This window comes from Centruroides vittatus, unplaced genomic scaffold (genome assembly GCF_030686945.1).
Source record: "Centruroides vittatus isolate TY-2023 unplaced genomic scaffold, ASM3068694v2 scaffold_373, whole genome shotgun sequence".
NCBI lineage: Eukaryota > Metazoa > Arthropoda > Arachnida > Scorpiones > Buthidae > Centruroides > Centruroides vittatus.
Window position 1 is genome coordinate 2,066,054 of NW_027122704.1, and position 14,548 is coordinate 2,080,601.

Sequence of the window (14,548 nt, forward strand, 5' to 3'; positions counted from 1 at the left end):
ATCAACTATTAGAAAATGCTTTACCTCATTTTAGCCTCATGATTTCAAACTTGGACAACTAATCAGAAACTAAACGCACAATTCCAATTTGCCTTTATTAAGGCTAGAGGTACAGAATCGACAATTTTCTTACTGCCATCAATAATTCAAATCTATTTACTGCTTTTATCAATATTTCTAAAGCATTTGATTCAGTATACGTTCCTACTTTAGTAAATAAATTAAAACAATACAGTGCTGGAACTAAATTTTCTGACTCTATTAAGCATTTATTTTCATTGTATCAAATCAATATCAGTTATAATAATCAAACTTATCCGGAATTAAATTTAAATCATGGAATTCTACAAGGAGAACCGCTCTCACCATATCTCTTCAATTTTTATATCAACTAAATCAATAACCTTTTTTTAATTAATTCTGAAGGCATTAATATCCATGGCTGAACTTTCCATTACATTCTCTAGGCTGACGACTTGGTATTAATGGCTCCCACACATATAACACTGCAACGTAAGATTTCTTAAATTGAATTTAGGTAATTGTTTACTTATCTATCGATCAACGCAACTAAATCCAAAATAATCATTTTTAGAAACAATATTAAAATATCTAAACTTGAGAAATCCTTTTATTTAAATGGTTCACCCCTGGAAGTAGTCAATAATATAAAATATCTAGGAATCATTTTTAACTGGAATGGCAGCTTTAACTTACATTTTGACTATTTAAACATAAAGATCAACCAGCTTATTAATAATGCTATTTATTTATGCTCTAACTTGAAAATTTCTGATCTAAAACTGCATATGAAAATATTCCACACGATTATACTACCTGTAATCTTTTATGCAAGTCCGATATGGGCACTTGATTTATTTCACAATTTAGAAAAATTTCATATCATTTTCCTACATAAACTATTTAAGTTGGAACGTACAGTACCAGGATACGCCATTAGATCCAAAACAGACTTCAATTATTTCCATTTTTCCTAAAACAACTGATCAAATTTTTCTATCGCTTATTAAGTACTGACGATGACAATATAAAATTTCTATACAACATTATGAAATCTCAAATAAACGATTCAACTAATAATAAAAATACATGGGCTTCTAGTTTTGATAAAATTCTTCAAACATTTGGAATCTCGATTTTATTATTTGATAACTTGGATGAAAACTGGAAATTTGGATACTCCCTTTTGATAGAATCAGTCATATTGCACTCCATTCATGCAGATCAAAACAATATTTTAAATTCGACCTACCATCCTTGGTATCAGACTATCTTAAATATTCCTTCAAAGTTGAATTTCATCACTGCAAATATTAATATAAACATTAAACATCTACTACTACAAATTCGTCTTAATATTCTATCATCAATAACAACTATATTGGCTTTACAAAGGACTGTTACTGGTGTAATTTTAATAATTTCTCACTATTTCATATCCTCAACGATTGTCCAGCTTTACAGAAGCATCATCAAAAATATCAAATTAACAAACTGTTTAATGGAAACCAAGAATCAAATTTTAGATCTAAATTTAATACTTTATCATCTATATATATATATATATATATATGTATAAAATAAATAATTTTTTCATTCATATTACTAAAGAATTAACCAATTGTTGTATTAGTGATATTATTGTTTAATTAATTATTTTCGACGTCGTTTTCTGAAATTTGTATATTAATATATTTATATAAGATTGAATTGTTTATTAATGTAATTATATGCTAATTATTTATTTATTGTCTTATATAACCCCCCTGTAACAAGGTTCCCTTAATACAATAAAGTTATTAATATTATTATTTATAATTTAACAAATTCTTGTGAAAAATTTTATGACATTTTAAACAACAACAATTTATTTAAAAAATTTCACTCAAATGAAAAATATGTAAAAGAATAGAGAGTTTTTAAAAATTTATAATAATATATATATTATATATATTTATTATATTTGTAAATTTTACATATGTTGAAATTTTAAAAAATACAATACAACTTTTGCATTTTTTTTAATGAAAAAATTTTGTTACTTTAGAACAGGCATGTCAAACACGCGACCCGCAGGCCGCATGCGGACTGCCAACACATGGATTGCGGCCCGCCGAGACTTTAAAAATTTTTAAATATCAAGTTTTGACGCTTGAAGTTGGAAAGTTTGAACTTTTTTGAACTGTACGATTCCCGCCCTTTTTGTGTTTGTTCGTTCCGTATTTCGTCCAACCAATTCAAATTGGTCGACGCTACGAAAGACGATTGGATAACGACCGCGGCTTTGAATCTACGAAGAATGATTGGCCGGCGAACATCATACAAAAGCGGACGTCGTGGAAGACTGCTATGCGCCGATTGGTCCATCAGCGATTGCTACAATTCGTATAAAAGGAAAGGTTTTGGCACAGAAGTTAAGTTTTTGCTGGAACTTCAAGGCAGATGTTTGTGTGCTCTAACGCAGTGTTTCCCAACCTTTTTTTCCTCGCGAACCAAAAGAAAGGTCCGAAAAAATTTGACAAACCCCCTATGTAGTCGTTAATGACAGGTAAAAAAAAGCAATAAAATTTGATAGAATATATATTTTACATATTGCAGAATAATTGATTATATTAATCGTAAAACATTTAAATAAAACATTAATAAGACTAAAATGATGGCTATAAAAGTTGAAAACAAGATAAATTTAACAAACTCGTTCTTATGTTTTACATTTAGAAAAACTCTTAATGGGATATTTGTGGCTGTTTGATAGAACAAAGCAATTCAAAGTTAGGCTCAATATCTGACAATTTCAGTCTTAGATCAGGTTCTGCAATTAACCTGTTTCTGTATTTATCTTTCAGATAAGTATATGTTGAAAATCCTTTCTTGCATAGATATGTTGTGCAAAATGGTAATAGAACTTCAATGGCTTTTTTTGACAGAACAGGATATTCATTTTGTATACTGAGCCAGAAGTCAATTAAAAATTGATCTTTAAAAATTGCTTCTAGAGAACTGTCACAAGATAACTCTATGAGTTTTTCTTTTTCCAGTATATTTAGAGAGGTTTCTGAACTTACATTTCCTTGAAATGGATTACGTTTCCAGTTGTTTGAGATGGATATATTGCATCTGTTGGAAAAATAGTCATCGAAAGTTAATCGAAGATAGTTCAGATGTTCACATATACTCCTTTTAATGTTTTCGTCAAGTTTAATTGAATTTTCTGATAAAAAAGTGCTGACAGAATCGAAACATCCATACTCATTCATCTGCAGGCATTGAATCCAAAAATTGATCTTTTTCAACACAGCCTCAATTCTATCATGTACACTGAAAATGGTGACACCCTCGCTTTGTAAAGACATATTTAATTCATTCAGTTTACAAAAAATGTCAGCTAAATACGCAAGCTTTTGCAGCCAAAGAACATCGGATATACAAGAAGACAAATGAAACGGATGATCAATAAAAAATGCTTGAACTTCAGACTTCAATTCAAACAAACGCGTCAAAACTTTACCACGGGAAAGCCATCTAACTTCTGTGTGAAGTAGTAAAGAAACGTGGAAACTTCCAAAATCCTCACAAAGCGTACGGAATAGATGGCAATTTGTAGCACGCGATTTTATAAAGTTCACAATTTTCACAGCATCACTTAAAGTAGTAGATAACTCTGCAGGAATACGCTTACAGTTACATACTAAAGCTTAATTAAATTTGTTTAGTAGCTGTATATATGTTTAATAGGTGGTTGTCTCTTTAATCCGAAAACATTCGGTAGACTAACTTACAGCTAAACAGGCTTAAAACTTTTTTATTGGTTCTTCATCAAATGCATTTCAAACCAGTTTTATGAGTCCTGGTCCCTCATCAGTGCTTTTTAGTTCTTCGTATCCTCCTTATTAACTATACATTTCTCACTGGTATCTGTTTTCATATTCGTTTTAAAAAAGTTTTAAGCCTGTTTAGCTGTAAGTTAGTCTACCGAATGTTTTCGGATTAAAGAGACAACCACCTATTAATACTAAAGCTTGTCTATGAATACAACAATGAGTCCATTGAATTTTCTCGTTGATCTTCTTCACCCGTGCCACAAAACCAGAAAATTTTCCTGTCATTGATTTTGCACCATCTGTACACACACCCACACAATAAGACCAGCTTATTCCATTTTTTTCAAAATACCCATTGATCATATCGAAAATTGCTTCTCCAGTTGTGTAGGTTTTCAAAGGTTTTGCAAATAGTACATCTTCTTGAACAATATTCGTAAAAAGATATCTAACGTAGACAAGCAAGACTGCAACATTTGTTACATCCGTCGATTCGTCAAGTTGAATTGCAAAATAATTCAATTTTATTCTTTTTAGAAGTTAGTTCTCCACATAATTAGCCAAGTCATTAATTCTACGCAACACCGTATTGTTTGATAAGGGAACTAGCTCAATTTTCTTTGCTGCCTTTTCTCCAAGCATACATTTGGTGATATCTTTCGCACATGGTCCAATTAAATTTTCTGCTATTGTATGCGCTTGTCCAGATCTTGCAATTCTATAACTTACTCGAAATGATGCTTCAAGAGCCATTTTACTATCTTCGTTTGAAGTCAAGAAAGAAGAAAGGCTACACTTTTTGATATCTGCTAATTTTCTTTTGAAATATTCAAGAGGTTTACCTTTGTGTGTCGGATGTTTTGTTTCAATATGTCTACAAAGAAGTGATGGTTTTAAACTGCTGTTGACAAGAACTTCGTTACATATAACACAAAGCGGTTTAGGTTCCGACTCATCCCCAGTAAAATGAAAACCCAATTGTAGATAGTCGCTGTCATATTTTCGCTTTTTCCCTTTTCTATCATCATTTCCTTTGTTTTTCGTCTGGTGAAAGAGTACCTCACTACAGCTTTCAGTACTATCATCTCGATTATCGTGTCTCGTTTCTAAACAACCCGTTTTTAACCATTGATCCATAATAAAAATAAGCTATAATAATAATTAAATTAATAATTATTAAATCATTTACACGAGAACTTGACATTCACAGTATCACTATCACTCAAGCTTTACAAGTGCTAAGTCTATGTATGAACATCAGTTAATACAACACTACTCTCCCAGTTTCCGGTTGTGAACAAGTATCTAATTCTAAAATCTGTAGTAAACTGCCTTAATTTGATATTTATTTCCAATTGTATTGTAAAAAAAAATATTACATAGAAAGGAAAACTGCTGCAATGATTTTAAATATAAAGCAGAACATGATACTAATCACATTGATAAAATGTTTTAAATATAAATAAATGTTTGTAATAAAAAGAGAATAGTATTTGATTACTTGAATAAGAGGAATAAATTATAATGTATAAAATTGTTGATATAATTTGATATTGATGAAGTAATTTTGAAAAACAAATAAGAAAAAAGAAATGAAAATATTGAAATTTATTATAGATTTCTTAACAAACAGGCAGCAAACAATCTGTTTTACGGTGGGTGTGTTCTTTAATTTTTGTGTTTTTGTTTTGTTTTTTTTTTTGCTTTTGATTTTAATGGTGTTTTATAAAAACCCGCCATTACAATATTATTTTCGCGAACCCCCTCTGCAAACACTGCGAACTCCCAGGGGTTCGCGAACCACCGGTTGGGAATCACTGCTCTAACGTAAGGTGTTTCGTCTACTATTTCCGTGACGAGTGACAGGAGGAGTGTTCCGAGTAACCGTATACGAAGTATACGATGCAAGGTGTCTTTTTGACGGATCTGTTCAGGAATAGTGACTTTTGGAACTTTGACTGTTTGTGTGAATCTACTTTGTAAACGTCGTAATTTTTGTGATTTGTAAATCTCCTAAACCTTGTAAGTTCATGTAACGTCAAATAGTTGTCATAAACATTTTGTTTAATTTGAAAAAAGGTATTTCAAATTTGACTAACTTCAAGAACAATGAGTAAGAAAAGGTCAATTGAAGAGGAACATCGTAATTTTCAAGAAAAATGGGAATTGCAATATTTTTGTGTCCAAAACAAGAATAAAATATTATGCTTGATATGTAAAAACTCTATTTCAGTTCCTAAGGAATATAATCTTAAAAGGCACTATGACAGAAATCATAAAAGAAACTACGACCAATACGTTGCAAAACTTCGTGAAGACAAATTGTCGGAATTGAAATCACTCCTTCAAAATCAACAAAGTGTATTCACTAAATCTGTTGAAGACAATACAGCTGCTGTAAAAGTTAGTTATATATTATCACATTTAATCGCGAGCAGATCGAAACCATTTACCGAAGGGGAATTTATTAGTGAATGCTTAATTAAAGCGGCGGAAGTATTATGTCCAGCACAAATAAAAAAATTTAAAAGTGTAAGTTTAAGTCGAAATACTGTAGCTAGCAGAGTTGATGAAATAGCCGATAATTTGAGAAATCAGCACAATTCAACAATATCAACATTTCAAGCCTACTCTATTGCAATTGATGAAAGTACAGATATTCAAAATATCGCTCAGCTGGCCGTTTTTATTCGCGGATGCGATGTTAATTTAAAAATAAGTGAAGAAGTTTTGGAAATCATTCCTATGCATAATACAACCACTGGAGCTGATATTTTTGACGCACTTATGGAAGTTTTAAAGAAGTATAAGTTACCTTTGGAAAAGTTGGTTTGTCTCACAACTGATGGTGCACCTACCATGACCGGTATTACTAAAGGAGTTGTTGCAAGATTAAAAGAAACGTGCAAACAGCATGGTAATAATAATTTTGAACATTTTCATTGTATTATTCACCAGCAAGTACTGTGCTCCAAAGTTTTAAATATCGGACATGTTTTAAAAATAGTCACCAAAATTGTAAATTATATTCGAGCACGTGGACTTAATAATTGTCAATTTGCTGCATTTCTGAAAGATATTGAATGTGAATACACCGATCTACCATATTATACGAAAGTTCGTTGGCTTTCGAGTCATAAAGTGTTAAAACGATTCTTCACATTGCTGGACGAAATCATAATTTTCTTGGAAACAAAGAATTATGAATGTGCTGAATTAAAATATTAACAATGGATAAAGGACCTGGCTTTCTCAGTTGATGTTACGAGTCATCTTAATCAACTTAATCTTCAATCTTCCTTACACACCAGTGATTCAATCAAAAAATACACTTACGTAAAGCCAGATAACCGGAATGGTTAGTTTTTTCAACTTAATCTTAAGCTTTGAGGCAAAAATCATGTTGTTACAACGCTATTTGATAATATTAACGCTTTCAAACAAAAATTATCACTTTGGCGAAAACAAATAGAAAAAGAAAACTTCTCACTTTGAAAGCTGTCAATATCTATTGCTTAAATCACCTAAATTAAAATTTACAGAATATGCTCACCAAATTAAATTGTTAGAAACAAAATTCGATCGAAGATTTTCCGATTTTAAAAGCTGTGAATTACAATTTCGTCTTTTTACTTCGCCCCTATCTATCGATATTGAAATTGTTGATGAAAACTTACAAATGGAATTAATTGAAATCCAATGTCATAATTTGCTGAAGCAAAAATACATGGATGTTGGAATTCCAGATTTTTATACATATTTATCTGTAGATTGGTTTCCTAAAATGTTATCGTTTGTTACCCGTATACCGGCTATGTTCGAAAGCACTTATTTATGCGAGCAACTATTTTCTTTAATGAAAAATAACATAAATTCAGAAAGGTCGAGGTTAACCGATCAACATTTATCATCAATTTTAAAGATTGCATCGGCTCAATATATTCAACCAAATTTTGATGACTTGCTTTGTGAAAAACGTTGTCAAATATCTTCTAAAAAGTAATATTAAACTGTGATTTTGTTTATTTTTTATTATAACTTTTATTTTTGTTTTTTATAAAAAATATAAAATATTTATAGTTTAAGTTTAAAAAATAATATAAAATGTATATGTACGTATAATATACAATACATTGAGTCTAATAAATACATAATATAATCATTCTAAAAACCGTATTTTATTAATTTTTTGAACATTGAAAACATGCGGTCCCCGACTTATATAAAATAGATCATGTGGCCCGCAGTATCATATGAGTTTGACATGCCTGCTTTAGAACAATTTTTTTAACGAGACAACCCATACCCCTCTCCCTCAATTTTGTCCCGCTTTACCAATGTTATAATCTGGTCACCTTAGGTATATCATATAATTAATATTAATGATTGAAAACTTACAAATAATGTAATATATTAACTTTGCATGTGAACAAACGCTGACACGAGCGACTCAGTGTGATTTTACATTTTGTTTTTCTATGAATTTGAGATATTTTAAATCGTTTACGTAGACTTATTTTGATAGAAAATTTTATGGGAGTGACATTTGGTTTAAGTCGTTCCGATCGCTTAATTGCCCCGCACTTGCTTATTTTACTCGGATCAAATCGATTACACCTAAGTGACAGGTCAGTTAAAGGTGCCAACATGGTCGCTCTCACTCATTTACATCGCTTTCGTTTTGAAGATTAATTGGTAAAGAGGGACAAAAACCTCCCACAAATTGTAGACCCCATGTACAAGCGAAAAATCAAATTTTTAGTATATTATGTAGGTGTCACGTGTTACAGAGCTGGCACTGCCAAAGGGCATGCAAGAAGAGACGTCCATAACTCATGTGTAAGAGTGGAGATCGTTCAGGCCAAGAAAATCCGAAATAAAATACTTAAAGTAAGTGTGCCTATGCTTCTGTGTCTCGCAAGGTTTTAAGTACTTCATAAATAGTTTACAAACATAAACAACCATTTAAAACATGGTGGCAGCAGATAATTAAGCCAGTGAAGGAAACGAGGCTTAACGAACACAAGATAGCTTAAAGACATAATTAGACACTTCGCTCAAAGGTTGATGCTGCAGCAGACAAAACGTCTCCTTAGTATATTAATATAATGATTATTTTAAACTGGAAGAACTATATCTATAATTTATTTAAAAAGCGAGATGAATAATTTAATTCCTCCAAAACCTTTTTCAATGGATACGTCAAATCCAGAAAATTAGAGTTTATGGAAGCAGTGATTCAATATTTACGCAACGGCTATAGATTTATCTGCAAAAAGTATTCCGCAGCAGAGAGCTATCCTGCTCCATATTATCGGAGAAAAAGGATTAGAAATATACAATAATTTCCATTTAGAGGAAAATGCCACAAATCCGACAATGGATGAAATCTTAGCTAAATTCACAGACCATTTCCAGCCTTATAAGAATACTATCTATAGTAGATATGTATTTTTCTCGCTTGTACAGAAGCCAGGACAAACTTTAAACAAATTTGTAACAGAGCTATGTAGTACAAAGTCTCAAGGATGTGATTTTGGCACCCTAACAGAATCTCTCATAAGAAATAGAATTGTCTTAGGCACACAAGATGATAGCATAAATGCTGCAAGATCCGACATTAACGTTGGCCAAAGCAATAGACATGGCAAGAGCATCTGAATTATCTAAGCACCAATTATCTAAAATCAGGACAACAGAAATAACAGTGAGCAAGGTGAAAAGTCAGTTTCCAAAACAAAAAGATAAACCGAAAAAATTGAATATGTATATGACAAATAAAAATAGTGCCAAAAATAAAAAATGCCACAAATGCCTAACTATACAAGAGTATGGAAACTGTGCAGCTTTTAGAAAATTTTGTTTTAAATGCAAAAAGAATAACCATTTTTCGTCAGCATGTAAGACAAACAAAATAAATGAAATTGATAATCCTAATTCCACCGTCACCTCAGATGAGGAAGATTATCTATTGGATAGAATTGTTGTGCTGATTGAAGTTACGCACGAACACTGGGAAGAAGTCATTCAAATAAATGGGAATCCCACTAAAATCAAATTAGATACTGGAGCGGACACTAATGTTATCTCTTGGACATATTTGAAGCAGTGGACCAATTCTCCAAAGATAAAACAGACTAAGGTCAAAGCCTATACCTTCACATGCGAAAGAATACCTATCATCGGTGAATGTCATCTCCGACTTAAGTCTGGAAGCCATGAAACTACGAGAAAACTTGTCATCAGGACGCGTGGACTACCTCCCATGGAAATGCATGCAAAAAACTAAACCTTATTAAAAGGATAAATTCTTTATACCTGAACTTAACCCAGAAGATATTTTAAAATCTTATTCCAGTGTATTTGATAGAAAACAGAAGTTAAAAAAAAATTAGAGGATCTGGTTAGAAAAGGAATCTTAAAAAAGACAGAAGAAACTTCTAGTTGGCTCCACCCAATGGTCATTGTTAAAAAGAAACAAGGGAAATTACGCCTGTGTATGGATCCACACAAATTAAATAAATACATTATTAGAGATAATTATCAGATACCATCACCAACAGAATTATTATCAAGCATTCCAAAAGCCAGATACTATACAGAGATGGATGCTAAATCGGCCTTCTTTCAGATGCCAGTGGAAGAACAATCACAAAAACTGTTAATAATGAATACGCCTTTCGAAAAATATAAATTTACAAGATTGCCGTTTGGAATCACAACAGCATCAGAGCATATTCAAAGAGCCATCGACACAATACTTTCAGATATTGAAGGCATTTACACATATATGGATGATGTTCTAATCTGTGGCAACACATTAACAGAGCATAATCAAAAACTGATAAAAGTCTTACAAAGAGCAGAAACTCACGGCCTTAAATTTGAAAAAAAACAAGATCCAACTAGCACAGTGGTTCTTAACCAGTGGTCCATGGACCACTGGTGGTCCCTGAAAGCACCCGAAGTGGTCCATGAAGTCATCCTAAAATTATTAAATAAATGACGAGAGTTTTGTCAGTTCAAATTTCAAATACATTTTGCTTATTTAGTGGATTTTTTTGCACAAACTAAATAAATTGAACCTTCATCTGCAACAGTCAGGAAATATGAAATTGGAAGGCACTAGCAATATATTTGCATTTGAAGATAAAATCAGTATGTTTATCGCTAAAATTGACCTATTGATCAGCAAAGTTGAAAGAGAATTTTTCTGCATTTGATACATTGAACCCAATTATTGACAGTGTGCTGAGATGCCCACCAGTGGCTGAGCGGTTCTGTCGCTAAACACTGACAGTTTGGTCGCGGGTTTTCACTGCGTTCGGACGGGCTGGCCACGTAGAGTTCTCTGGGTTTTCTCCACGTTTGTAACACCTGAATAGGAGCCAGTTTCCTTTAAAAGACCTCCTGGAAGGTGTTATTCAGAAACTGATCCACAATCCTTTCATAGTCAACATTTCTGAGGTGCCAGATAAAATACAAAAAGAGTTAATTGAAATGTAACACAATAGTAACTGCAAGAATACTTTCAAGACAGGAATTAATCTTGAAGATTTTTGGAGCCATAAAGCTATTGCTTTCTCTAAAATTCGAAAAATTGCTTTACGATACGTAACTTTATTTTCAACCACATATTTATGCGAGCAAGGATTCTCAGTGCTTTTGATAATTAATTAAAAATAAACATCGAAATCGGTTGGATGCCAGTGCCGACATGCGTTTGGCTTTGAGTAGCACTGAACAAAGAATCCAGCAGTTGGTAAACACTATGCAGTTACAAAAATTGCACTAAAATAATATAATCAATGTAACATTTTCGCAAATAATATAATACTCTTGGTTTCGAATAATTTTATACATGTTTAATTTATAGGTCGTCTTTATAAGAACTTATATTACTGCCAAACAGCTCGTGGTCCATGGCAAGAGAAAAATTTTGATAAATGGTCCCTCATCACTAAAAGGTTAAGAACCACTGAACTAGCACAAAGGCAAGTCATCTATGTAGGGATAGATTATAGGACTAGATGGTATAAAACCAGAAGAATCAAAACTTATTGCCATTCAACAATTAAAAGAACCAGAAAATCAAAAAGCACTACGAAGATTCTTGGAATTAGTGAATTATTTAGGCAAGTTTATACCTAATTTATCAAATCTTACCACACAATCTTAGGCAGCTTCTCAGGAAAAATATTGAATGGACATGGACAGAAGAGGCAAGAAGAGATTTTAATTATATAAAGAAAATTTTAACACAGCCTCAAACATTAGCACAATTTGATACAAACAAAATTATAACCCTACATACAGATGCCAGTCAACATGCTCTAGGAGCAGCAATTTCACAAGAAGGAAAACCCTTAGCTTTTTCATCATCATCTTTGAATGATAAACAACAAAACTATTCCCAAATCGAAAAGGAACTGCTCGCCTTATATTATGGATGTAAAAAATTTGATCACCTGCTATTTGGAAGATCGTTTGTAGCATATACCGACCACCAACCTTTAATCACGCCGATTAAAACACCATTAAATGCATTGTCAGTTAATGTTATTTTAGGTAGCCAAGATGGTGGCTCGTCTCTAATTCCAGCAATGAAACAGTAGGATGCACGTTCTAACCTAACCTAACCTATTCTAATAAATTACCATAATTATTAGAATAGGTTAGAACGTGCATCCCCACTGTTTTCTTTCTTCTGATTGCTATGATCGGAGACAAGCTGCCATCTCGATACCTAGGATAACATTAACCCTCGTAATGTGTCACCCATAGGGATATGGTTTATTAGACATTTGATCACACAGGGGGTCACAATATGAAGGTTCCTTTCCCCCTCAGGCAACCCTAGAATTGTACTACTGTATTTGAAGATTAAGAGAAATAACAAATGTTGGAAGACTTACCTTAACTCGTAGTTGCAATCAGTGCTTATGAGATAAGAGAGGTTATCACATTTCGAGAATGCGCAGGGGACAAAGTTTCTCGTGGTGGCCGGCAGGGGCACTGTTACACTCCTAAAGCCTGAGCGTTGCAACGGGTAGAAAAAGCTTCTTAGTCCCTCGTATATGTTGTTGCTTACGAATAACTCTCACATATGTTTATTCTGATTTATGCAAGTGAAAATGTGCAATGTGATTACGTACTAAATGCATTTGCAACACACTCGTTTATGGATAACACAAATGAAATGAAATATTACTCCCTTGAGAAAGTTACTCTATGAAACGATGTTGTACCTGTCATCTGGTGCTCCCGTTTTTATACTTAATCTCTAAATGAAATGTCTTGTCTACAAGGACTATATTAATTATGTAGTATATAGTCCTTGGTTGATAGGAGCGTGTTCTGAATCACATGACGGAACGCAATCGGTGTAAATATACCACGGTTGGAAAGTGAATAGGGGCGTGGTACTTTGTCTTCTTTTTGTTTTATTATTGCTGAATTACAAAAATATAAGTGAAACAGAAGACACAGAGTTAATTTATTACAAACAAATGGATGATATCACGTATATTGACTTATCCTTGACATTCTTTCTTCTTTACTAAGTTCAGGATATAAATTTTAAAGATTATTCCTTCATTCCTTTCCACATAAATCAGCTTATTTAAATCATTTTGTTAAAGAAGCGATTTCTCATACTCAGAATAACTTAAAAGGATATGGATAAGCGTGATATATCCTCCTTTTGCCTGGTTTATTTGTTCTGTATAATATTTATTTAATTTTTAAAATATTATTCTAAGAATCATATGATATATTATCATAATATTGTGACATGATTAAATTGAAAAAGCAGAAGGCATAGCACTAATTAGTTTTAAATCACAAATGCTTTCTTATAAATGATTGATTGATAAAATCATATTTTGTATTTTTTTTTTTTTTTTTTTTTTTAATATTGCTGACATAAAGATAGAAAAGAGGAGTATTTTAAACATGTTTTTGTGTATTGATTTGAAAGACGCATTGCCTATGATCCTATCATCTAATCTTTCTAAAAACAAAATTTATAAATTTCTTTAACTGTATTTGTCATATTTTTGTTTTATATTTTTTTTTATAAATTTATAAAAATTTTCAAGTGTCTTACATTTGATTTTAAATAGAAAAAAAATCTTATTACATGATGTAATACTTGGTTTCAGTTACATGTCATATCACATAAAAGATTATGATTTGTAGAAAAATAAAGAGTAACTATAAATTTCTTCAGTAGTGAAATTATCTAAAAATATTTATCTCAATTAAAAATCAATAATTAAGAAATCATATCTCAGGATTTAGAATGCATGAAAAAAGAATAACTACTAATAAACAATAATTTTATAAATATTTATGGAAAGAGATTTTCACACAAATTATTTTTTTTAATAGACTTTTACTAAATTCTCATAACATCCCATGTAAGTGCATAAAAGATAAACATATAGACTATATCATACATACATATTGTAAGGAACTGAGTCCGAGCGTTATTTTTATTTTATTATTATTTTTTCGTTTTATTATATTTTGTTTGGGGCTTATGTTTATTTAGGACGAAGGTTCCCACCACTCTCTTATTAGTAACAAAAAAAGAAGATAAACTAACTCACGAAGGAACGAGCGCCGTAGGAAAAAAATCTTGCGCACTTGCGCTGCCCAGCGGAAGTAAACAGTCCGCAGAGAAAAAAAAATGGAGGGGGGGA

General features: G+C 31.9%; 2 protein-coding genes across 2 annotated transcripts; one reads left to right on the top strand and one right to left on the bottom strand.

Moving 5' to 3' along the window:
- Nucleotides 1-4,382: 4,382 nt before the first annotated feature.
- LOC136988652 (zinc finger BED domain-containing protein 5-like) lies at nucleotides 4,383-4,979 on the bottom strand. Its single transcript, XM_067286560.1, has one exon. It carries the CDS (start codon nucleotides 4,977-4,979, stop codon nucleotides 4,383-4,385), a length of 597 nt encoding a protein of 198 aa, XP_067142661.1.
- A 972-nt stretch (nucleotides 4,980-5,951) lies between these two features.
- Nucleotides 5,952-7,070, top strand: LOC136988653 (general transcription factor II-I repeat domain-containing protein 2-like). Its single transcript, XM_067286562.1, has one exon. The coding sequence runs from the start codon at nucleotides 5,952-5,954 to the stop codon at nucleotides 7,068-7,070; it is 1,119 nt and encodes a 372-aa protein (XP_067142663.1).
- Nucleotides 7,071-14,548: the final 7,478 nt, after the last annotated feature.